The sequence below is a fragment of the Haemaphysalis longicornis genome, unplaced genomic scaffold, assembly GCF_048455015.1.
Source record: "Haemaphysalis longicornis isolate Haplotype H1 unplaced genomic scaffold, Haemaphysalis longicornis Haplotype H1 scaffold_8, whole genome shotgun sequence".
NCBI lineage: Eukaryota > Metazoa > Arthropoda > Arachnida > Ixodida > Ixodidae > Haemaphysalis > Haemaphysalis longicornis.
In genome coordinates, this window is record NW_027526445.1 from 187,967,879 (window position 1) to 187,993,620 (window position 25,742).

General features: G+C 48.4%; 3 protein-coding genes across 4 annotated transcripts in view; 2 read left to right on the forward strand and 1 right to left on the reverse strand.

Annotated features, from left to right (window-relative positions):
* LOC144149614 (U5 small nuclear ribonucleoprotein 40 kDa protein-like) overlaps positions 1–14,336 on the forward strand; it is a 27,777-nt gene extending 13,441 nt beyond the window's left edge. The window contains exons 6-9 of the mRNA XM_077681256.1: positions 1,478–1,598; positions 8,785–8,867; positions 11,597–11,762; positions 14,254–14,336. Coding sequence (XP_077537382.1) covers positions 1,478–1,598; positions 8,785–8,867; positions 11,597–11,762; positions 14,254–14,306 — 423 coding nt within the window. The 3' untranslated portion in view covers positions 14,307–14,336. The remainder of the gene's footprint in view (positions 1–1,477; positions 1,599–8,784; positions 8,868–11,596; positions 11,763–14,253) is intronic.
* Positions 14,330–16,285, reverse strand: Cysrs-m (cysteine--tRNA ligase-like protein, mitochondrial). Its single transcript, XM_077681254.1, has one exon. The coding sequence runs from the start codon at positions 15,978–15,980 to the stop codon at positions 14,337–14,339; it is 1,644 nt and encodes a 547-aa protein (XP_077537380.1). The 5' UTR covers positions 15,981–16,285; the 3' UTR covers positions 14,330–14,336.
* Positions 16,286–17,979: 1,694 nt separating this feature from the next.
* On the forward strand, positions 17,980–23,953 carry LOC144149615 (uncharacterized). 2 transcript variants are annotated; one of them, XM_077681258.1, is made up of 9 exons: positions 17,980–18,131; positions 18,603–18,643; positions 20,095–20,214; positions 20,764–20,847; positions 22,622–22,683; positions 22,806–22,912; positions 22,976–23,120; positions 23,300–23,398; positions 23,558–23,953. In XM_077681258.1, the coding sequence occupies exons 2-8, from the start codon at positions 18,632–18,634 to the stop codon at positions 23,364–23,366; spliced, it is 597 nt and encodes a 198-aa protein (XP_077537384.1). In that variant the 5' UTR covers positions 17,980–18,131; positions 18,603–18,631; the 3' UTR covers positions 23,367–23,398; positions 23,558–23,953. The 2 variants fall into 2 exon arrangements, with proteins under 2 accessions (XP_077537384.1, XP_077537383.1); XM_077681257.1 differs by having other exon boundaries at positions 17,981–18,131; positions 22,806–23,120.
* The last annotated feature ends 1,789 nt before the right edge of the window (positions 23,954–25,742 follow it).

Consider the following 25,742-nt stretch of genomic DNA (forward strand, 5'->3'; position numbering starts at 1 on the left):
GGCTCCTCCATAGAGTTTCATCCTATAATAGTACTGTGATGTTTCCCATAGAGCTGTATGCTAATATAAACTAGAGAGAAATCTGGCTCCAGTGTGTACGTGAGTTGTGCTTCGATGGGCGTGCCGTCATGTGCCGGGTATCGCATTCCACTTGTCCTTGGCATGGCCCACAAACTGTTTGAAAAGTTGCCTGCAGCTGCAAAAAGGAACAATATTGTTATAAAAGATTAATTAAGCTTGTTCAATTATTATAAAAATAAAACATTTATTTGTCAGAGATTATTTAGAACCTTCACGCAAAGTGAACAACAAGAATGTTGCTATTTTTGTTGATTTAACTCCTCTCCAAGAGTGAAGAGAAGCCATGTGGCTAGCCTAGCCAGCTAGGCGAGGAACATCGCTTGCGGGGCCCATGACTGCGTGCGATTGCAGTGACAGATTTCTCTCTGGAATACTCCGTTATGAAACTCTATGATGTTCCCACCGTACACCATTAGCAACATATCTTTGTTACTTCTGAGTAACAAAGATATTTTATACTTGAAACATGCCATGGTAAATTGAAGTCTGCTAATGTTATAACAAAGTTTTCAGGACAGGAAGTTAGATTCGTTATAAGTGATACATTGCAGCAAGTGGGGATGATGTGCTCTATGAGCACAGCAGTTGGAAACATAGAGCTCTTGGGATAAACGAAGGTTTCAGATAACACCATTTTGCTACGTCAGGTGTTTGCTGTATAACACTGGTGCTAGCTGTGCCGTCGACCCGTCTACTTGGGCAGCAATGGGGATATGTATATACACACACCAATGCAAGTGTGTGATAAACAGGATGCATGGGGAATCTTTTGGGGGGAGGGGGTTCTCCCCATTAGTGTTATTGTCCTGCCGTAAAGTCTTCAATAATCTATCTGCCTGGCAACAATATGAATATTGATGGTAGTAATAATAATAATAATAATAATAATATTAATAATAATGGTAGTGTTTTATTCTCAGGTAGGAATACAGTGAAATATCCAGGTAAGCCCTAAGGCTTGTGTGCATAGCTGGACAGCTTCAGCACTGGTCATTACAACTGAAACAGACAACCTTGCAGCATGTATAGCATAAAATAAAATAGAAATAAACGGAGTATCAGAATATCTAAAAAAACATTTTTGTGTAAACACACAATCAACAGAGATGCAATCAGTTGTATCATCTCGACACAGAACCAGAAAAAAAAAGAAAAGTCTTATTGCAGGACAGTAAGAATCCTCTAGGGGAAAAAGAATCAGCTAAAATTTGTTTTAGGTAAAGAAAAGAAAAAGATTTTATTGCAGGACAGTGAGCATCTTCTAGGGGAAAAAAAATGAGCTAAGACTTGTTTCAGGTAAAGATGATGTTTGCCAAGTTGCTAACAAGTTGCTGATGGTCGAGATAGCTGCTCTACACTCGAGGCCTGAATCCTGTGATGTGTGCGTGGCTCCCAGGTTTGGGACCTGAGGAAGAACGCAGTGCTGTATAAGATGATGGGCCACCTGGACACCGTCACGGGCCTGAGCCTCAGTCCGGACGGATCCTACCTCCTTTCAAACTCCATGGACAACACGTGTGAGTGGTGCATTCGTGAAGTCTGCAGCTGAGTGTTTGTTTGCGCTTGTGTTCGCGTGTTTGCGTCGCTCTTACGAGGCCACGTCAAAGATAAGGAAGAAGAAATTCTCAGGGAACTTAAGGGGGCCATGGAGACAAACCACGTCTGGTTCATTACGAAGGCTCATTTGTCCCAATAACAGTGACACCAATTTTATTGCAAACTTCATACAACTCCTGCCCATATTACGTCAGCATAGCACAAAAATTTGAAAGTTTTCAATATTTCTTGTGTTGTTTTCATTACCCATTGCAGTCCAGAACTCTTACCCACTTTCTGGTCGTTCTGGCCTGCAGCTATTTTGCCAGTTTCTGGTTCCGCAAAGAAAAACACAAACTGTGCAAGAAAAGCTAACAGCATGTTTATTTTTTCTTTTGCATTCCGCTTGGAAGGAACTCCTTTATTAATATTTGAGCAGCGTGTGGAACCGCTTGAAGCATTCTCCTGGCTGCAGGCGAGGATTTTTACTGCAGGTTTGCAGAAAAACAGTTTCCCTCCTGCTTCCTTTTGTTCTTCAGTCGCTACAAACAGCACAGTCCTTGTTGCTTCGGCTGGGAGCTTGTCGATGAAATGGCTTGCCCCATCTAGCCTTACTCGCACTCCATACATGTATATGGGTCCCGCTTTTTAAGTGCAGAGCACTTTAGGGGCTCGCCTTGTCATCGTAGCTTGCTCGCCAGACGTAAGTAGAGCCCCACGGTGTTCCGTCGTCATGGCATAACCCAGAGGCTTCAAAAACTCAGCGGTTTATATAGTCATAAGCGTTCGAAACTCGTGAACCGCTGGTGCTTGTCACACATATCCCCATTGTTTAGCTCAAAGAAAACTGTAGGTACATTTGAGGCTAAATATATGTAATTAACCACCAGCGCCCGTGTTCATTTGTTGGGAACGCTCGTTGGGTTGGTTTTTACGATAGTAAGCAGAAAAAAGTGGCAGTGCAACGCTGGCACATGCGGGAGGAAAAGCAAGCACAAAAAGAACAGAACTCTTGCTGGCGCAGTTTCAGGCCGGGGGCGCGCAAGCACTGTTAAGGCGGCAAAGTTGAATTGCACGGGGTGGTAACAGTGAGCAGATAACGGCGCTACAGCCCATTATGGCGAATCACTTTCTCTGCACTTCTGACAGCTTTCACATTGAGTGGAACGGCTTTAATTTCTGGCTCCAGCCCTTAGGTCACTCACCAACTGTTGGATGAGGTTGCAGCAGTACTACAGGTTTCCCAGCTCTTTTTTGCCATGATTCTGCAGCTGTGTGCGCCTCAAAATAAAGCTAGTATTGACAATGGAAACATCTAGAAGCAAAAAAAAAAGAAAAAAAAAACTTTCACCACCATTTCATTGTCGTTCGACAATATGCGTAGCTCACACAGGAACGATTGGCACGGTGCTGTCTCCACCGCTGTCGTGGTCTTCGTCACTCGCTTCTATCGAATCACTGCCATCACTAACTGATGGGGGCATGTAATTACTTTCCTCACTGAAGTCATCATCGCTTTTGCTAAGTGCTCCACTGTAGAATGCGTGTGATGAGAAAGCGGCCATGCTCTCGGCAAACAGCACACATGTGAAAACGCTCTGGGATCCAGAAGGCCCATGCTGAACATTGTGCTGCACCCTAGTGCAAAAAGAAGTAAACTTCAACAAGCAAAGTTCACTTATCCCTCAAGAGATGCCGTGTCATGTATACAAAGGGTGCGCGCATACCGCAAAGAGAAAGACCGCGAAATTTAACCTTGGACTCCCAAGTCGGGCGGAACCCGCCAACAGACCGTTTTGCTGTTTTGCGTTTCCGGGCAGGGCCCGACAATGGACCACAAACAGTTGCGGGGGACTCACCTGATCACATTCCTATGGGACTTGCTAATTTTAGGTGCAGAGTACCTTACGACCGCACCATGTCCGTTCGCGTGCGTGCACACAGCATTTGCAATCTCAAAAAATCACTCGGGCACCAGCAGGATTCGAGCCGGTGTCTGGCAGACCAAAGAGAGTTAGTGTCAGTCGTCTTACCCATTGGACTACGACCGTGAGTTAGTACCCGAGAGCCAAACGGCTTACTCCCTCGCCTGTAACGGTGCGGAGTACCTTAGGACCTCCCAATGTCCGTCTGCGTCCATCCGTGCGCACACCCCCATCCAGCGGAAATCAAGCGAAATTCGATTTGAGCCGTGAGTTGCAGTTTCATTTGGGGAATAATCGAGGTGCAACTCACGGCTCAAATGAAATGACGGTCGGGGCGCAAATCAGATGTCACTCGGGGTGCAACTTGGATGTCATTTGGAGTCCCCTTACTCCGCACCCCCGCCATCATCCACGGAGTGGAGATGCTGCCATTTTTCGTCGCCCACGGGCTTAAAAAACTATTGTGTGTAAAAGTTTAATAAATCCATCAAAATGGGCCTAACGGCCCAGTTTGCTTCTTTAAGAAATATTGCACATCTTTACTGAAATAAAAAATAAACAAGAAATGCATTTTAGCTTATCTACTCTTCATTAGATGGCGCTAGTGGTCTTCTATGTGAGAGTTTTATTTTTTTATTTCAGTACAGAAGGGATATACAGTCAAACCCTATTATAATGAACCCAGATAAAGCGAATTAGGCTATACATCGAACAAAAACAAATCAGTTATGACAATATGCGCGAAACATATTTCTTATAATGAAGTTCACATTGGATACATCGAACTCAGCGAACCTAGAATTGCCGCCGAAATGCATGGTCTCACAGCGGTAATTGAGATGTTGATTGGCCGCGGTTGAGACGTTGAGCCTCTTATGGAGCGGCGTGACACCCGACCCTTTCCGTAACTGAAGCAGAGTGGAGAGCCAGGCTAGTTGAAAATGGTTCATGACCGCAACTACGCACAACAGAATGGGACCATGGAATTCCTTCGGGGATTTCCTGAGTGTCGTCGACGACCAGGTTGCCGTCACTGCGAGCCCCTCTGACGCAGACACCGTCGCCGATGTCGTGGCAGCTGGCGCTGCTGAAAGCTCCAAAGAGGCAGGGGATGTCGCGGGTGAAAGCCGTCCAATGCTTAATGAAGCGCTTTCGGCACTTCATATGCTAAGACATTATTGCTTCGATATTGAAGGACACGGACTCGAATTCTGTGCTAGTTGACGCCGCCAAAATGAGAGTGAAAACAAGAATCACCTCTTTTTAGCGAAGTAGGCAGTTGAGGCGGAAAGTAGCCTTATTGCTTGCAATAAATGGAATGTTTTGTGTATGGTAACGACATACTTTATTGTGTCGGTTTCCGCTCGCGGAGATGGGGGTGTCCCGAGTATTGTGAACTTGTAACAATAAACTCGTTATTGGCAGGCTTTGCCATATCGAACTATTGGATATATCAATCTAATTGTGGCGCCTATTACAGTTTGCTATAAGCAGGTTTGACTGTAGTTTTGAAATAAGCAAACTAGGCCTTTTGGAGCATTTTCGTGGATCTGCAGAACTTTTCGTATGGGTGCACAATGGTAGTCATATAGTAGTAAGTCCCATATAAACGTTAACAGGTGAGTCCCCCTTAAACAATGTTGTATGTCAAATCCCACACAGACCCCAATGTGTGTTTGTTTATTTTCTGATTGGCTAAGGCATTTTGCTGCTGAGCCCAAGGACACGGGTTTAGTCCAGGCTGCGGTGGCCGTTTTTCTAATGGATGCGAAAAGCAAAAATGCCAGTGTGTCGAGTTTTCGGCGCACGTTAAAGCTTTCCAGGTGGTGAAAAGTAATCCCAGAAGGACCTCTACTACAGCGCGTCTTGTTGCTCGGGTGTCGCTTCGACGCGTTGAAGCCCCCAAAAATTAAATTTATTTTCTTTTCTTATACCATTCATGTTGATGGCAACGACCACGATGATAGTTAGGTACATTTCAAGTTTGATGAGACATACAAGCAGGGGTAAGACAGCTGCGCATATTGCGCAGATTTGATACAAATTTGTTTTCCTGCGCCAGGCTGCTCCAAAAGCTTGAAAATTGGAAAAATTTCGCCAAACTGCTGCAAAACAGTCTGAGAGCCAACGATTTTAATGCTCCCATCAGTTTCAGTGGGGAAAAATGCTTACTGACCGCATAATTTTCCATTACCCCGAAGGTGGTGCTGTTTGTAAGCATTAATGTATTGATCATTCAATAAAAAACCCGCACAAAATGGTCCCCGAAATAGTTTTTTCGGAAGTCACAATGTCGGGTTGCACATGTTATATTCTGTACGTTTTTAAAGCTTTCCCATCGAAAATCATTGCAAAGTCCGGTATAAAAATACTAATGTTTACTGAGGCGATAAAAGTTGTTCAAGTTAATGACAAAACGGCAATTTTCTGAGCGCCGTATCTCCGGAACGACATTATGTACGTATACGGGGCGCCGACACCTTGGTATGGTGAAGATCGAAAAACATTGCCAGCGGGCGAAGCATGCTCGTAGGTCAGGCTAGTTCACTCTAGTTCAGGCAGACCGCTCTTAGCAGATTTCTACCGTGCTTTTGGTTATGGGTGTGGCTAGGTTTACATTTAGTTGTTTGATCTGTAATGGGAAGTTGCGCCACTCAAAAGGTGGAGTTCATAAAAAACAATGCGGTGCCCACGAATTTGGCGCGTTTCATGTGAGGCGTGGTGCGCACTTGAAGTGAAATTTCGGACTCATGGCGTTGTTATAAAACGTGGAGTTATTACTGCCTTTGACAGCGAGCTTGCAAGCGGCGGGAATGGGACGGTCGACACTTCAAAAGGGGCGGCGCAGGCTACATCGCCGCAGAATGTTCAAGCAGTGTCCGATAGCGAGACGGGCTATTATTGCATGCTAGTAATAATAGTTCATCTATCTGAAGTGAAATTTAATGCCAAAAGGCAGATGGCTAAACATATCAACGTTACTCAAATTGCGATCGATCGTAGTGAACGTGCACCTTAGTGTTTAAAATGGGAAAGCTGATGGGGTGTGATGACTGTCACCTCGGTTTGCGCAACTTTTGCCGTGGCTCTACACTTGTGCTTAAAGCCGAATCTGGGATTACAAAAATAATAATTTCGGCATTCCCATGATAATAAAAATGCCTTACAATTGCTTAGTTTTTCAATTCGATATTTTCAACGGAACTCCATGCTATCTATACATAGAGCCTAAGAATTTAAAAATGGTTTGTAAAAAGTTAGTGCATTTGGTACCTCATGATACTCTGGTAGAAAAACTTTATTAAGAGGCTGTTTCAGTGTTATATACGTTCAAAACCGATTAAAAAGTGCTCTTTCCCCTCCCCCTCCCCCCCCCCCCCTCCCTAAGTTGCCAAAAATTTGATTTTTTGGGCACCTAAGGTGACATAGTAAATGTCGTTAACTGCTCCAAACCAAGGTTCTTCTGCTCCAAAATCGAGATTTCGCTGCTCCAAAAACTGCTCCCAAACTTGATTCAGGTGTCTCACCCCTGTACAAGGTTCCCCCCTTAACGTGCTGTTTATTAAAAAGACACTGATGCAATGAGGTGCTTGTATAGCAGTCTGTTTGGGCGATTGGGTGGCAAGGTGTGAAACGAAAACGGTCACGTCAGCTGGGGATGAGGAGCTAGAGGTTTTAAAATGCTGAATCAGTAGTGTTTTGTAAATAGGAGTGCCACTTTGGGGGGTAATATTATGCAATATCGGGTTCTGCTTGAAAGCGAAAGACCCTGACTTCAAGTGCACACCCAGTACAGGTAACCAAGAAAGCATACCATTCAAATACAAATGTGAAAAAAGAAAACACATGTAAAAGAACATACGTGAAAAAAAAAAAACTCTCCTTCATAATTGTGACCTGTCGGAAAGTGCACAGAGCAATTTTCGTTTGGTGGCATGCGTCTTCGCAGCCAGGAATCCATGCTGTCGTAGTCACTGTTTGCAACAGCGCACGCTACGTCACAAAAATATCCACGAGAAATTAAAGGCGTCCTTGCTTCCTTTTTTCACTTTCTGAGAACGCAAAGTGGCTTCTGTCGTCAAAGGAAACCAAGCAAGCTATAACTGGTTTAGGCATCCTGTTAAAGCAAAAACTTCCTTTGGTGCCCCTTAAATCTGCTTCTTTGAGTGAATGTACGTAGTTGCCGTATTTACTCTAATCTAAGCCGACCCCCTAAATTCAGCAAATCAGAAAATAAAGAAAACTTACGTCGAGTGTAAGTCGAGCGAAAAAAGGCACTGGACCGAGACTAAAACATCCACTTTATTTTTTGTGGTGCTTGTCGTAGTATGTTCAAGGCTCACTCGCAGGCTGAACCCAAACCGCGAACCGCTTCGTAAAACGAGTGACCCAGCCCCTGCTGGCCTTGAAGTGAGCCTGTAAAACACCTCGAATGTTTGCAATCGCCCTCGCCTTCGCCTCTATTATCGCCGTCGTCACAGGCATTCCACCATCTTTTTGCTGCGGGGTAAAGTCAGCAACTGCCTTCTCCACCTTGTGGTGTCAACCTTTCTTGGATCCTGTGAAGGCCATTCTCTTGATGGAGCAGTTGAAAAGTTCGTTCCGCTGCTTTCACCATCGGTGCACGTTCTTCTCATTGACTTCAAAGTCGTGCCATGCTTGGAGGTTTGAAGTTCTCTCGGCCTCCAAGACTACCTCCAACTTAAAAGCAGCAGAGCAGTGGCAATGCTTCATGGGCGCCATTCTGCCGCAAGCACGGGCGCTTCTTGAGGTCACGCGATGACATATGCAAGCAAGCATGGAACCCTGAGAGCTGGGTTCATAGCATATGTTTCACAGCGTCCAAACAGGCAAACGGGAGCCTGAAAACCATAGAGTTCTGAAAACCCATTGTAAACCTGCCAGCTGCAAGCCTGTGAACGTAAGATGGTGTTGAGTGTCTAGCGGTGACGACAGTTGAAGCCACGGCTATGGTGCAAAACCTGTGCTCCCCCGATACAAAGGGGATAGCCACATCATTATCATCATCATCATCATCATGGCAGGAAAGTCGCATCCTCTAATCTAAGCCAACCCCCGACTTTCGTAAACGACTTTAAAAAAAAGTGTCAGCCTAGATTAGATTCGAGTAAATACGGTAGCTGGTTCTTTTCTGTTTGTAACTTATTGTACCTCCAAACTGCCGCTGATGTGTTTGTGCGAAAGGTGCCAAAAGTGAACGGTGCCTCTCTGTTTGCTGCAGTACGGATCTGGGACGTTCGTCCGTTTGCCCCCCAAGAGCGTTGCGTCAAGATCCTGCAGGGACACATGCACAACTTTGAGAAGGTGAGTTTCCCGCACGTCAATTTGTTGCTTGCTGGTATGTTAAGGTTGGCCTGCCACGCAAGAAGCTCTAGCTCATCAGTGAAGTAGAGCCACTGTGTGTCAGAATAGGAAGGGTGCTAGGTTTTCATCATCATTGCCATTATCGTCATCAGCCTGTCTAACTATTTCTGTCTTGCCATGCCCGAGTCCGTTTTCTGCATCCTATTTTTCCGTGAACATTTAGCTGTGTAAAACTTGTACAAAAAGGCAGTTAATGTGTGTTAGGCACATCATTCAATCTTTCTGCAGGCTTACATAGCTCAGGAGGCAAGCAAAGAAAAAACACATTGTCGCTGTAATCCGCTAATTAACAAAACTTGGTAAGAAAAAAGTTTTTGGATAGTGACTTTCGCACATTGCTTCCAGATGAGGGTTGACATTGAACAGCTCACCCTAGTCATGTGAGTGGTTCAACATGCTGAGCCATTGGAGCACTTACTTGGACATGAGTACTCTCCCTCAAAATGAAAAGCTTTTGAGTCACAGCTGATTGCGCTACTTTTCACATCAGTTTTTAATTAGTTCAGTGGCCAACCCTTCTATACAGGCAGTAAAAACTGCATTCGTTCAATAACTTCCTTGCTAATAAGGAATTTTTCCTCAACTGCGAAGTTTCTGAGAAAGCTGTACAGCTTTACGTTGTAGCCGTGCAGCTGCATTGAGGTCAAACTTTCCTTCGCAGAAACTTAGTTCACCTTGGGATTTTCCTCTAAATCTGGTCCATACATGCAATGTGCCGTGAAGAGCAAAAGTTTACGGACCATGAAAGCAGCAATTTCGGGTTACTTCTCTGCCGCTCGGGAGGCCGGGGCATTGCGTGCGGTATTTTTGCAATTCTTTAGTAAATTATACGTCATCTCACATGCAGTTTGTCTGCTGCTAGTGGACGAGAAATCACCTGAAATTGCCATTTTTGTGGTCCAAAAAATTTTGCTCATGGCTGTTCACACTCTCATTAGGGATTGGCCGTGAATCAAGGCAACCGCATGCACCGTGTGTTAGGAATGCCAGCTTGCATTCTTGTTGGCTTACTTAGTCCTAAATTTTATTTTCACGTTTCACACGCTCACCAACTTGCTGAGGGGGGGGGAGGTCGTCTGCTCTACATTCCTAGGTGCGGCCATTGCCTGGCTGTAAGCAGCAGCACATTACTTGTAGGTGTTGCTAGAGGCTCATTCTTGTGCTAGATGTGCCGCTTGCGAGAAACTCGTGTTATGTGCGAACCCAACCTGCGCAAAAGAGGGCTAATCCAGTAAAAGAGTCCACCTCCGCTGTTGGGCTGTGCTGGGCAAATGAATAGCAAGCCAGCAAGAAAGAGGACGCAGCTTTTTTCCGTTGCTGGACTAAACGTTGCTGCCTTGTTTCGCTCTCAACTTTCTACTGTTTGTAGCTAAGTGTAAAAGCTGCATCCATCTCCTGCTTGTTAATTCCGCTGTCAGGTGACCAGCCGCATTCGTGTCGGCCTAACCTAACCCAGCCTAACCTAGGATTCCGCATTGTCCACGATGTGACCTTTTTTAAGAGAGCACCATGATCTCTATTGCTAATGCGAGCTGCCCCAGTCCATCAACAGTCGATCGTGCGACGAAATACCCTGCTAAAAGAGTGGAGTGGCAGTGCAAATGGCGCATTAGCAACATCAACTTACCAATGCTGCCCCCCGATGGCCTTGTTTGCCATTTAAACTGTAATAATCATCACCGTAGGAAAGTGGGAAGTGGATAAGAGGGCCACGACATTACTTATCAGGACCAGGAGGAGGAAAGTAGTGTAAGGCTGACAACTTGACAGAAAGGTGAAACAAGAGAATTTGGTGGGCAGGAACGGATTCGGACAATGCGGGATAGAAGCGGTTTGAAGTCGGCATAAAACAGGCTGGTAATAATGATATGGACCTTGCCTAGCCTAGCCACAAGCTTACGCAGCCACGCTAAACTGGTTGCAACCACAGCAGCCACATCTACGGCTTATCACCGAGGGGCTAATCACCACCCTCTCACGTCGATCCCAAATCCACCACATGAAATGAGGCTGAGTGTTTTTGAACAGCGGAGGCTGTTGTTGCTGGCCTTGGGACTGGACCTCCGTCTGTATTACAACCCATATGTAAATATGTATACATCACTGAATAAAAACTGAAAAAATTGAAATTGAATGTGCACGCCATTATCAAGGACCCGTGAGTCATAGTTACTTTTGACATTCACCATACACGTCAGCATGCACCTTATTAGGGGCGCCTGGCGTGGTCCAGGCTTGCGTGTGGTACTCGCAAAAAAAAAAAAATACCAAGAAAGCAGTTTGTGGGCGTTTGTGCCTCAGAGGGGAAGCAAAAGGCAGCTCGCGCTACAGACGCACTGTTCGCGAAGCCGGTTGCCACCGGTTATAGCGCGTGGTGACACGTTTCACATTGGGAGAAATGTGAAATCCTGCGTACAAAACGATCCGGGCTCCTCAGTCACACATGAAGAATACGACGATATAGGTGGATATGACGATGGCTACTACTAACGTAGTGAAAAACGACAATGTAACACGTAAATAAACAATTTCAAACCGAACGCAATGCATGGTGGTGTGTCCTTAAGTGTTTGCGTAGAAAGAAATTCTCCAGCTTCGCTATGTTTCAAGCCTTGCGCCAATTTTTGCCATTCCGTGCTCTTTACGACAACGTGTCCGTTCTTTTGCAGAACCTGCTGCGGTGCTCGTGGTCGCCGGATGGCAGCAAGGTGGCGGCCGGCTCAGCTGACCGGTACGTGCACATCTGGGACACGACCAGCCGCCGGCTGCTCTACAAGCTGCCCGGCCACAACGGATCGGTCAACGAGATCCAGTTCCACCCCAAGGAGCCCATCGGTCAGACACCATGTTTTGCGCTAGTTTTCTCGCATTTCTTAATGTGAAAAAAGCCTCAAAGGGGCCGTGCAGACAAGATACAATTTTAGTTTATCAGAAAGACCGCTTTGTCCTGATAACAGTGATAGCAATTTTGCCATAAACTTCAAACACATAGTGGAGATATTACGAGTTAAATTCAGGTGGATCAGACGATGATTAATGTGAGCCACATCTGGTGGATCGATTGCCGACGTCGAAGCAATGATCCAATGAAACGACGACTAGCTGGCTCATTGGCCAACAACACGTAGCTGACGACGGTCCACTCCAAGCAAAACAAGATGTACAATATGTACACTTCATATACAGTACATATTTACAACTCTCAAGGCTCATGATGGCATACATGAGGTCGGACAAGGCCTGTGTCGAGCAGGGGCTCCCCGCTCTCCTCTCCTTTTTCTCCCCCAAAATATCAAACTCCTCAGTTTTACCCCCCTAAAATCCCGCCTGCAACAGGGACGTCACAATTTGAAAGTGAGGATGGCTCATTGATTAGCCCTCATTGATTAGGCCACAGTGACAAACAAAGCTAGGTGGGTGCAAAATAGTCACGTGACCCACCTCTCTCACTCTCATACAGAATCCCAGAGGTGTTCCTCAAAACAAAAATATGACACAAATGAAAACCTACCAACTAAAGGCAAACCTAGCGCCGTCCATCGGCTGTCGGGCGGCTCGTCTTAAAGTATTGTCCATACCGCGCGCGCCTATAATTGTGCCCCACGCCGCCAAAATTCCTTTCCTTTGTAAACACGTGGAGCGCCTAACAAAGCCTGGTCGCCGAACCCTTGACGCATCCCAACCACCGAGTCGCCAGGGCCAGACGTCGAGTGAATGGAAACTGCCCAGTAGCCTTGAGCTGCGCAACATCGGTAGACAGAACGTCTGGTGACCCCTTTTACCTTTGACCCCATCGCTGACTTTCAGTGCCCGTCCACTTCGGGCGTTCTCATGGCGATAATTGCAATCATTAAAATGTCAACGGTCCCCCTCGTCCAGTTTTCCAAACGAACGACAAGAAATCCTCCTTCGAAAGCTAACATCGCTTTTCAAGTATTCTGGGGTGATGACTGATGCATTTGCATAAGTCCTGTCGGGGCCCGCTCGTCGGGTGAACACAATAGTGCGGCGAACAAAAAAGAAGCTTCCGCGGTTTCTCATGTCGCCCCTCCCGCCCAAGTCAGCTCGGCCGGCATGACAACAAACACAATACAGGTAGACACGCTATACCTAACGAATGAAATCTAGTTGCTGGGCAATTCTAATTAATTAAGTGAAGTGCACGAACTTGACATTACGGAAAATAGGTGAAGCAGTGATGTCTCTGCGATGTCTCTATGATGTTACGAAAATTTTCTTGGGCAATTGGCGGCCATTGGGCAAAGCTGCCGCCAAGAAATGTGACTGGGTGGCCGTACTGGGGACTCTAGCTCCATTGGATTGCATCACTTGGATGCTAACAAGCAGTTAAAACACTGATTACTCTGTGTTTAGCTCTGGCCCATAATATGTCGCTCCTGTCCGTATTACATCATCGTAGCGGAAAATTTGAAAATTTAGGAATATTTCCTACATTCTTTTGTTTAAAAGGCGTCTTTCAGTGAGCTGACTGAGTTGCCACAAGCTAGTACATTTAAACTAAACAAAGTTCTATTTTGTCTTCGTGGCACCTTCAGGTCAACTGCACTGAAATTTCACCTCGGCCGAGTTTATTCGTGATGTGCCACCAAATCAAATGACATGATATGCAGCTCTGTTAAATCCCTTGTTTTAAAGATGCTTGGGTAGTAGATAATGTGAATCTGAACAAACAAATTGCATGATTTTTTTCCAAGCCTTAGGATCAAACAACTTGGCGACGAGAACAAAGCATAGTAATGGCATTTTCCAAGTATACATGAACCACACCAGTTTTCAGTTTTTCTGTGGAAGTACATTAATCGTGATTTGGATCAAGTTGTAGCCGTCTTGTATCGCTGAGCCAGCATTTGCCTGTAATTGGTCGAAATGTGTTATCATTGTGCACGTAGTTATTTTTTGTTTTGTTTTTCCGCCAAGCTACGACATATTGACGTTCTCATTCTTTCGGTTAAAGATACAGAAAATGATGTTTGTTGAGCACATTTACAACAGTTTTTGTAGTGTAACATGTACGTCAAAGTTTGATTAGATGCTTATCTGAAGCTGATTTGACCTTCAGCCTGACCAATCAGGAAGGTAGGATGGAAGTGCAAGTGAAGGATAGGAGGGAACGAAACAGCATGTCATCAGCTGGAAGCAAATGAATTTTTTATGTTAAGCCCACAAACCCTCTGCAGTTCTAATGGCCGTGTGCAGTTGCCAACATTTAGCACCATGGCTTTTGCTCTGTGCCAGTGCTCACTAGTGCTACAAACCTCGAACTGAATATCTCCAATCAATGTGTTTGTTTTTTGTCTGTTTACAGTTCTGTCCGTCGCAAGCGACAAGCAAGTCTTCCTAGGCGAGATCGACAAGTGAAGCATTCATTAAAACCATGTTCACCCACAATCACCCGCCTTTCGTTTTTATTTCTGCGGTGCTGACGAACTCCCACGTGGAGTTTGCCTTCCGGTCTTTGATTTTCACCCCTTCGCATTCCAGCTGCGTCCGCAAAACATCGCAGGCTTCCAGAAGTGTCTTGTCCTTCGCTTCCAGCGCCTGTTTTCGCACGGCTGCGCGGAACGCCACTGTGTCGTCAAGCACTCGTGCCAACGTCGATGAAGAACTCGAGACAGTGCTGGCTTGAGCTGAAGCCAATTCCAGTCCGAGGTCTTTGAAGAAGCAAATGGTGAATTCGAGGCAGGCAGCCACAGCACCTCTCCCTCTGTCGGTTTGGATGCCGTAAGTAGCTTTCGACGGCGACTGCAACTGCGTGTTAATCTGCGAAGCGAGCTCCAAGACAGACGACACAGCTTGCGGGTAGTTTAAATCATCCGCGAAGGCATCATAAAGACTAGCCCTTGTCTTCTCTAACAAGACGTAGAGATCCTGTTCCACGATATGAGCCACGGGAACTTGGCCACGAACGTATGCGTTGGCATTGGCGAAAAAATCCGTCAAGGCCCGCAAAGAGGCTTCGGCCCCTCGCATCACATCCGGAGAAAGAAGTATGTCCGCCTTGTACGACCTCTGGAGACAAAACATCCGGAAAACGTCCGCGGAGCGGCTCTGAAGAAACTCTCGGAGTGGCATTGCATTCCCCAGCGACTTGGCCATCTTCGTAGGCTTGCCGTCGGCACCGCTGACATGCACTTGACCCGTGTGGATCCAGTGGTTGACCCACTGACGCACACCGTGGTAGCAGCGGCTCTGAGCGAGTTCGTTTTCGTGGTGGGGAAATGCTAGGTCTCTGCCCCCCGTGTGAATGTCGAAGTTTGACCCGAAGATGGCGCTGGCCATGGCAGAGCACTCGATGTGCCAGCCGGGTCGACCCGACCCCCAGGGGGTGTCCCAGGCGGGCTCTCCCGGTTTCGCGCCCTTCCACAGGGCGAAGTCCCGCACATCGCGTTTACCCATAGCTTTTACCGAGTCCGCATCGTCGCCCACGCTACCAGGCGTACGAAATACGGCATACTCGGGGCATTTAGCTAATTCGAAGTACAGGGAACCGTCGGGTGCGGTGTACGCGAAGCCCTTGTCCTTCAGCACGGAGCAGAACGCGACGATCGTGTCGATGTGTTCGCTGACACGCGTGAACAGCGTGGGTGGCAGTACGCGGAGCATGTCCAAGTCTTCGTAGAACTCTCGTTCGTACTTCCGGGCGTGCGCTTCGAAAGTGACGCCCACGTCGCGAGCTCGGTTGATGATCTTGTCATCGATGTCCGTGATGCCCATCAGTAGAACGACGTCCAGGTTGTAGAACTTGCTGAGTATTCGCCTCACGATGTCCATGCGGACGTACGAGCAGGCGTGGCCCACGTGGGTGGAGTCGTACACTGTGGGACCGCACGAGTACCATTTCACGACGCGTCCCGACTCAAGTACGAAGGCCTTCTTCTCTCGGGTTATTGGATCGTGAAGGCGTATTCCCGTGTCGAAACCTCCAGAAGAAGATGAAGCCAGCCGTCTGGCCGATTGGCACGACTTTGACAGCTTGAGAGCAAGAAACTTGAAGGAACGGTCACAAAAAAGTCGTCTGCAAGTTGTTGCCATGTCTTCGCGACGTGTTTTCACAGGGCGCACTGTAGACGTTGATATATATGTTCAAGCTGAACTGATAGCGCCCTAGCACGCTGCCCACGTATGAGTGCTTACTCTTGTATTTGTCTGTAGTTTAGCATGTTTTAAACTTTTAAACTTGCAATCACAAAACGGAGAAGTACGAAATGTCCGCGGTCGTGGTTAACTTCACCTTTCCCAGCAGCAATGCCGTAAACACAAAAATGCTTCAAATAGCATGCAACTATAAATTATATTTAGTGTCAAAAAGGATAAATTTATTTTAGTATATACAAACATAAAATTTCTTACGTAGCAGTCAATAATTCACGGTTTGCAGAGGGCGCCAACAAACACACTTTGCTTCAGGCATAGAGTTTCTCATTAACTCACCTAGAGTGGAATCTGGCGCTAGCGTCAACGTGATTCGGCGGAGGCGCTCTACGCCTCCATGAGTGCCGCCATAGTGTGTAGTTCGGCCGGAAGTTCGGCGTGGCTTGGCCGGCAACGACTTTGTGGCTACGCAAATTGAGTTTTTGTTTAAAAAATTGCTACCGAAAGTGCCGCTGTTAACAAATTTTATTTTGTATAAGACACCGTGTTAGAGGGCTTATGTTTCCAAACAAATTTGGGTGTTACAAAGAAAAAAAAAGCAGAAGTGCTGCCTTTGTCTCACGCCACCAGATACAGCGGGCCGTCCCGGATTTATTTTTAAATTATTACATACTCCAAACTGGGTGAGCTTTTCTTTGATTTTTTTCTAATATTTTGCTGAAAAAAATGTTTAGATTGTCTGAAACTGTGCTCTTGCTTCCTCTCAATACAGTATTATTATCGTATGCTACGTGTTTCAGCAGGCGGTCGTGGGCAGAACAGATGCAACGTAGAGATACAGGAATGATGGAATCGCGTCGTATTTATTTGCTTTGTCCAAGCAGATTTAAATAAACTTAGAGGCGATGCCTATTACCGCAAGTAAGTCTTCAAGCACGCGTGATGAAATTGCATGAATGCGTTAAATGGCAAATAAATCCTGGCTTGTCGAGTAGCTGTGTGTTGTCTCACTGCGCTTGGCCAAGGCAGTGAATGCTTCAAGGGGTAAGTAAACGCAGCGGCGGCGACGAGCGATGCGTAAATCGTAACTGAATGTGTGCAGAAAACGGATAGTGTGGGCTAACATAGCTTATTTAGTGGCTGTAGTGTGCGCGGCGGCGGCAAGCGGTATGAACAGGCCGCTGGGACGTTCGCTCGCTTTTTGCTGGCCAGAAGCAGCCCACAAGCGAGCGGCAGCGGCGATACAGTGAACTGTGGCGACGAGCGACGACGACAGAGGACATTGGCGGCAGTGTATTAATTTTTTTTCGCTTGTCGCTGTCACCCAGTACTCTCTGCTGTTGTACCTTTTGAGTTACGTTTTCGGCGTCGCTTGTCGCCGTCACTGCATGGGTTCACCCCTTCATCTTAAGAAACTCGCCGCTAACGCGAACACATGCGTTAAGTGCTAATCACGCTGTTATATAGACATATCTGTGATAGCCATTGAATGCCAGAAATTGGCATCCTGAAAACGGAAACGCACACCGAAAACAGAACTAACAAGCACTTCAGAGCCGAGAAGCCTAATCCATAGTCCTTTGTACTAGCCACTGGCTGCCAATCCGATTCGCACACTACCCACAATTCCCATGTCGGCGTGCGATCGCAGCGACACTTTCCGCTCTAGGTAATATTGAGAAACTCTATGGCTTCAGGTACTTTTAGCCCTATTCCCCAAATGTGTTGGTCAAGAAAAACAGTTGTTTCGGTTACAGGCTGAAGAGGCTGCTCATTTTTCTTTAAAAAATACCACCCGACGCTGACAGTTCTTTCGTTTTGGCTTCAATGGTCTGAAATGAGCTAAAGAATTGCTGGGCAGCGTGGTTCGCAACCTCTGGTTCGCAACTTTGTTATCCAGCACATCGCAGTAAAAATATTCCACGGAACCTTGAGGCCGCGGTGCATTGTGGGACGAAAAAGAATTTTGTAGGAAGGCAGACGGGAAACTGCGCCATATTTCGCGCCGCGCTCGTTGTGGGTGGTTGCTCTCTACGGCGTGGGTATCCTTTTTGCTCCTTTGCAACTCCCGCGACCTGCGCATTTGAACAGGTTAGTGTTGTTCACTGCATTTTTTCCGGCTTTGCGGCGTGACATTGAGGTGTTTTGAAATAGCAGCAAAATGCGCGCGTATTAAATGCCGGCGAACTGTGTCTTTTGTTGTTAAGCCTAACCAAGTTGCGTAGATGCCGGGTGGTCGCAACTTTTGAACGGATACTTGTAGCTGGTAAAATTTAGCATCGTTGGTACCAGAATGGAGTTGGGGTTCTTTTGGTTTAGTAGTTTCGGGGGATTGAATCGTCGTTTGCGCGCTTCAAGGTCGGGTGTTGCCGGCGTGACGCTATCATTACGTTAGGCCTTGTTTAAGCCTGCTTCTTCGCGCAACGAGGCTTTGCCTGAACACGACGTAGCGACCACTCGTAAAATTGTTGTCTGGTCAGTTTCGGTACTAATTATGCACGCGGTTGCGCAGCGCGAAGCAGTTGCGTTAAGTGTTCCATTTGCGTTTCCCGTTGTCGACAGGTTTTGCCGGCCTTCAGAGGTGCTTCAGAATGGCGCCCCCGGTGAGTAGAACCGTTTGCTCTTTTTTATTTGAAGCTAGCTCTGAACCTGTTCCGTTGTGGCGCGCTTTCTCTGTGCTCTCGGTACAGCTTCAAAAAAAAAAAAAAAAAGCTATTCTGGCGGTTTGCGTCTAACTGGGAAAACTTATCACTTTGCCCTAGCATTCTTTTTTTGCTTTCGGACGAAACCGGCTAAATTTCGTTTTTATGAAAATGCCGCGTTCGGTGTTGCAATGCAACTTGTTGCCGGCATCGCGCCGGTTTATGGTTCCGTTAGCGTATTGTTCTCCCGCTGCGCATTTTATTGCCAGCAGGCAGCTGGCTGTCTTTAGTTTGATTGATGGGATTCTTGATTCAGAAAGCGACCTTTACGTGTTATCCAGCTGCTCAAATCCTATTATGTTCGGGAAGTAGTGGCACTTTAGAGTAAATTTTTCTGAACGCTTACATCAACGCTTACGTGGACTTCGAGTGACGTCGTGGACGGAATTCGCTGAAATGCCGCGTTCTGCGCCTAAGGTAAAACGGGATTTGGTTACGAGTTCGCAATTTGAATTGTAATGCCGGTCTTAGACTTTTATATGTCGTAAAAGCAGGGAAGTTCGACCATTGCATTGCACGCGGAATTGCTGTGAGCATTTACGTAGAATTCTTCATAACGAGCTCTGCATGAAATAAAACTTCTCGGACTTGATTGACCCTTGGCTTTGAGGTGTATTAGGTTGCAAGTTCTACTGGCTATGATCGCTGCATAGAATTGCAAATTTAATTTGCTGTGTTGTATAACAGTGCCTGAGGTATTGAAAATATGCAGTAGCAACAATTCATTCCATGTTGCAAAGAGCACCATATTCAAAAGGGCGCAATTTAGCTTATGAAGGCACATGCACAAAGAGGTGCATTGCAGTGTTGTGTGATCTCTCCTTAGTGTACGACACGACCTGAAAGACTGTGTTTTTGTCGTTTTTCACGAGCACATGGCAACACGCCTAGCACCGAACTTTCATAATTGACAGCCGTGGCTATCCAGTTTTGCACCAATGCACATTTCTATCTCCTCCGATGTTTAGCAGCAAAGCTACTTTGTAGCAGGTGGACGCATTTATTAGGACCTCTTTAATGTGTGAGCATTAAATGGCTCTTAAAAAAGCCATGGGTTAGTGTGTGTTTCGTAGTGCTCTTTGTGTGGCAATACAAAATGTATGACTATAGAATCTGTGGCAGCTACATCATCAGTGGCTGCAACCTTAGCAAGTAGCTGAAGACTGCCGTTAGCTTCTAAACTCTAAGCATGCTCAGTGCAAAGTTCAGCGACACTTGGCAGTAATCAATTGGACATTAGTACTTTCACATCCACAGTTCATAAGAGTCTTCAGTGTCCATCCATTGCCACATTTATCCAAAGCTTGCAGCACACTGGCCCTGTTCTCAGTCTGTGTGTTTCTGGCGTGTAGAGGACCAAGCTGTTTGTGGGCCACCTGCCCGACGGCATCCGGACAGAGGAGCTCCAGGAGCTCTTTGCCAAGTACGGCACCGTGACGGAGTGCGATGTCATCAACAAGTACGGCTTCGTGGTGAGTGAGGCCAGCCTGCCCTCGGAGTTCCTCGAAAAATAACACCAGTTGCGCAACTCCGCCTCGGTATACGGGCGTCGTAAGCACAGCACCTGGGGGACAAAAACTGGGCCCATTTGCCCGAACGCGATAAGTGTGGGAATCAGTTCTCAACTACGACTTTAGCGCTGTCTAGGTAAGAAGTCGTTCGCCCGAAACTGATACAAACGCTTGGTTAAGGTAGCGTTTCCGTCGGGTTTTCTGGCAACCGGCTTATTTGCCGTGGCCGACTTCGACTTATTGGCGTCTTATTCGTAAGCGGGAACTTAAACAAGAACTTGTGCGTACGGGCCCAGACTTTGGTTCCGGTTCTGCGGTTTTTCTTTTATGACGGCAAGCTCTGGAGTACTCCAACTCTGAACTCTGCTAGCTGCCCGTCTTTGGCCCCCCAGTGCGGGGGGTGAACTGCGGACCGGTTTTTGATACATGGGGAGTTTCGCAACTGGTTTAAATTGAGCAACCCCCACAAGCTCTTAATTTGCCTAACGGTGCCCCTGTGTGTCTTTGCAGCACATGAGCACAGAGGAGGAGGCTGAGGAGGCCCTGAAGAACCTGAACAGCTACAGCTTCATGGGCTCCACATTGTCTGTCGAGGTACGTGGCCGAGTTGATAGTGCGCGCCTTTTGACTAGGTTAAAATGCCCGTCTTATAAGGCAGGAGGGGAAACTTTGTCTAGAGCAGCTCTCAAGTGCTTGGCAAAGTAGTATCTGTTGCTGTAGAAGCTGTGCGGCCGCAGCGATTGCATTTCATTGCACTGTAACGGAATGAATCGTGGCCGCTATCAGTTCGTCCATGAAGTGTAGCTCTGTAGTCAGCGTTACTCTTTATTGTGATGCTGTTTGTTTGCTCACACACAGCATGGACCTGTTCGCCTCCTATGTGGTGCTTGCACCGAGAACAGGGGTTGTGGTGTGGTCAGATTCTGTGGCCGTTGCAGGCCTTGCAGTTGTGCGAATTAACCCTACATGGTGTCCCTGGGTTGTCGAGAACCCTTTCAGTGGTACTGTATAATGCGGAATATAGGTCGACCCCCCTTACCTTGTAGCCGAAAAATGCAAAAAAAAAAAAATAATAATAATTAGGTACCAACCATTGTTTTATTGAGACTAACTTGTTTCGTCTCAGATTACTCATTTAAAACTGTCTGAAGTATCGTTGGACAACTGCTTCTGGCTCGCTGTCGCCCACACAGCAGGTCGGCCTTGGTGCAGTCCAGAGAATTGCTTATGCATCACTTCTTAAACACTCGCAAGACCATGTCATCGTGACGCGAGCGCAAAGCATGGGACACTCGTGTGCAGACCGGAGCGACAGCCAGTCTGTGCAGGCGGTCAGCAAACATCTTGGGCTATCCATTCGTAGAGACATTGCACGACACTAGCGGACAAAATTTGCCCCTTTGTACAGCAGCACAGGTGCACAGAGCAGCGCCCATGAAACGAGGCCTTTGGAGCGTTGCATACCGAGAGCTGCCCCTTCAGCTAACACCACTAGCAACACTTTTGGCAATACCGAACTGGTGCAAGATGGACATGTCATTGGCCTTGGGAAAAACCCCAACTTTTCTTTTAAATGCTGCTGTAAACTGGCACCAAGAACTCATTTTGAGCAAGAAAATTGCACGCACACATTCGCCGACAGCGAGTGAAGCAACAAAAAGGTGACGTCGCGTCCGATTGATGGCGGTGGCAATGGTGCCTCTGGGGTTTGGATGGCTGCCTGGTTGCCAGATAACTGGCAGTGACTGCAATATAGGTTGGGGGGGTGACTTTTCGGCAAATTTTTCTGCAAAAAAAATCTCTACCTATATTCCGCATTATACGGTACCTTAAAGAGGCAGTGGGTGTTTTTGGGTGCCACAGTCCTGCGGGTGGCTGCTTTTATTGGCGGCTGCCCTTCAATATTGTGGCTAGATGATTCTGGTCCCTGAGCTTATCTTCGTGACTCCTCCCCATGGAGTCCACGTAGTCCTCAAGGCCCCACATTAATGACCCAGTGGTGCGTAGTCCTTACAGAGCTGTTTACTGGAAGTGGGAAGAAATCGGGGCAAATGGCGTGGTGGTAACTTAGTTCAGGGGTGGGAAGAAATCGGGTCAAATGGCGTGGTTGTAACTTAGTTCAGGGGTGAGGGAGAAGTCTGTTTTGAGCGGGACCCAATTGGCTGAAAGCAGACTGTTGACGCAGCACAAGCAAGGCGAGGTCCGTTTCTGCGTGTCGTGACTGAAACAAGTGTGATATGCGCATTTTTGCAATGGACGAGCTCTGGATTCCGCCTCTGGTGGTTCTCACTGTGTCCAGTTGGTGCATGTGTACCGTTCCACTGGTGTGGCTTGATTGGGCTTTGCCGTTTTCCCCTTTCCCTGTCAGCGCTCTACCAGCAAGTTCCACCAGGAGCCCGGAGCACCTGGCCGTGCCAAGGGTGGACCGAGGTAAGTTGCCCCCGGTACTGCGTGCGACCTGCTTTCTAATAGGTACTCTTACCAGCTCTCTGTTGGCATTGTCCATGGCTGTTGAGGAGGCTGACGTGCGCTCTGTCTCGTTCCCCCTGCAGCAGACCACCGTACGGGGGTGGCGGCGGCATGCAGCGCAACGGCTACGACGGGCGCCCCTCGGCCGGCGGCTACTACAACGGGGGACCGTATGCGGACTACCGCCGAGGTGGTGACTTCTATGACAGGGCCCCATACCGGGCCATGGTAGACAGGCCGCGGCCTTACCCAGCCCCGTACGAGCGGCGGGACGACCCCTACGCCCCCCGGCGCCCGCCCCCGGGACCCCCCTCCATGGGCGGACCCGACATGTACGAGCGGAGGCCCGCGCCGGACTACGCCCTCTACAGCCGACGCTCACCCCCGCCAGCCTCTGGGTGCGTAATCCTAAGCTATACAGAGGGCACGTTTAGGCCTTTTAGTGGGCATACTGGTAACTTTTAGCCATTCCTTTAGTCTGTCTGGGTAGATGGCTGTTTTAATTGCTCATTTGCCCTGGCAGCTGCTGACAGCTGGTCTCTAATGATGCCAACGGCATGTTCTGTTCATTGTGCAGGTACAGCTGGGGTGCCGGCTATGGGTCGAGTGACCGCATGGGTGGCTACTCCTACGGTGGCTACTAGGCACCACACCATCAGGACTCCCCTTGACACAGGTGAGTGTGGGTCTGCGCGCCCTCGGCTGTTTTGGGGGCGAGTGCGTTTGCGCTGTTCGTGTCGCGTCGGCTAGCCTCTGATGGTGCGGTCGAGCGCGGCGCGAGATCGGGCGGGGCAGCGCGTGACTGGTTGTCGCCTTTGCCTCCTCCCCTCTGCAGCGACGACCCCTCCTTCCCGTGGGACGGTTGCGCTAGCGCTCGGTCGGAGGTGTAGAGCGTGCGGCGGCTAGCGCCCCCCTCGCCGCGTGACGATGATGACCGACCGCCCGCCACTACTGCCGAGCCTTTGCGCCCGCCGCCCGCCCGCCAGGCGCCGCCTACCTGCGTACCGGGGCGCTACTGTGCCCGACCACCGCATCCTTCACCGTCTCATACTTAACCTGGCCAGAACGAGTTTCGCTGCCAGTGTGGCTCTTTGCTTTTTCTCATTTTGTTTTTCTGTGTATACCCCCACCACCACCACCCCATGTCCGTCGCTGTTCGGGGGGGCAGTCCAGGCCAGTTTTACCTAAGCGTCTTCGTCACTCTTCTCAATAAATGTCCATGGTCGCCCGAGGTGTCAGTCGTGGTCACTGGCTCTGCTGAGTGTGCGCTCTCGCCGTGAGGGGGTGGGACCCGAACGCCGTACGCTGCTGTGCCCGACGCATTTGTGCGCTGCTGCCGCCGGTTGCTTCGGGGGGACCCCGCGCACTCACAGATGTTCCCCCTGCTCCCACCTTTTTGCAGCCTGCTTACCTACTACTACAGGTGCCGCCGCGCATTGCGCCCCCCTCCCGGGAGTGGTAAGTTGTGCGAGGCTTGGCAGGCCTCTTGTTTCCCTTCCAGCAGCTGGGGTGGGAGGGAGGGAGGACCCTTCGGTTCTGCAGTGCAGGTGGTAAGGAGGGTGCATTGGCGTCTACTTAACGCAGTCGGGGACTGGTTTCTTTTAATTTGTTTCGTGCAAGCTGAACCTGTAAATAAAGCTTTTGTGGGCAAGGAAATTTTGTGCTTGTGTTCTTTGGCAGCAAGTGCTACAGTCATCGGGAATCTGCAACGTAAGTATTGCCAGTGTTCTCGTGGCGGATCTGAATAAGGGTCTTGCTTTGCCGAGCCTTCGGCCAGGACGGGTGGGAGCGAGGGGAGGTGCTGTTTCTCGCGCTAAAATTAAAAGGCAGGGGAAATGAGGGGGGGGGGGGGGGGTCTTATTTGGGGCGAGAAAATAGGCTCACGACTCGGACTCCCACTGCTCAGGGTGGGGGGATGTGGTTAAGGTGGTGAGGGCAAGAGAAAACAATGTAAGTGGCGAGAGGTATGTGACAGTGTGAGCAGTTGGGGGAAAAGGGACGGCTGATGGGTTCGTTTGTAGGCGGCGGTAAAGGGTAGCGTGGTGTGTTGGGAGGGAGGGGTTCCTTTAAGTTCGGAGTGCCCGGTGGTGCAGATCGCGGGCTGCGGCATGGCCAAGTCTACAGTGGCCACTTATAGGTCCGGAGGCAGGCAGCGTAGCATGGGTTGTGGGGCGAGACCGGCCTGGTAAAGGCGGCAGGCTTGCTGTGAATCGCTAATGATGGTGAGATAAGGCTGATTTCAATGTGTATTAATGGCATGGGCGATGGCCAGGGCTTCGGGTGCAGGCATATTTGCCGCAGTAAGGGTGTTGCCCGCGGGGAGTGCGAGGAGGTTGCCCCTCAACCTCCTCGCACTCCCCGCGCGCGCATGCGCAGTCCGGTCCCGCTAACCTTAGAGTAGCGTACGGGAGCCGCTATGCTAAAACTCTATTGCCGTAACGCTTCTCGAGGTGGCGTACTCGAGCTTCTTTTCGCGCCCGGTTGTAAATGGGGTGCATGTGCCTGGGTATATGGCTGTTCCGAGTTGCCGAATGGAAAGGGGGTGCGCTGTAGGTGAGCAGGGGCGGGGTTCGGCCTATATTATGAAGAACCTGACGGCCTGTGGGGGTGAGAGCAAGTCTTTGCAGCTGATAGACACGCTGGGCTTCGACGAGTTCATTCAGGGTGTTGTGGAGGCCAAGTTTCATGAGACGTTCGTTTGTGGTGTAATTAGGCAGGCTGAGGGCTGATTTGTACGTCTTCCTTATGCGGGCGTCCAACTTGTTAGTCTCGGGTTTTCAGATTGACGAAGGGGTTCCCGGTGAGCATGGCTTGTACGAGGCGACGTGTCTGATGCTCGCAGTCCATATGAGGAGCCCCGGATACGACGAATGAGATGCATCAGCTGGGAAACTGTTGGTCTCTTTTTTTTTGTTTTTTTTTTTTTTTGCCTGCTCAAAGCAGCTCCGTATTTTATTTGCCCATAGAGCATCTATGGCGGGAGCAGTTTTGGGCTGCCTGGAACTGCTCTGAGCAGGCAA

Coding starts and splice junctions, on each gene's coding strand:
- Cysrs-m (XM_077681254.1), bottom strand. CDS start 15,980: ATGGCAACAACTTGCAGACGACTTTTTTGTGACCGTTCCTTCAAGTTT.
- LOC144149615 (XM_077681257.1), top strand. Junction 20,215..20,763: donor TCAACAAGTACGGCTTCGTG/GTGAGTGAGGCC, acceptor GTGTCTTTGCAG/CACATGAGCACAGAGGAGGA. Junction 22,684..22,805: donor CGTGCCAAGGGTGGACCGAG/GTAAGTTGCCCC, acceptor TTCCCCCTGCAG/CAGACCACCGTACGGGGGTG.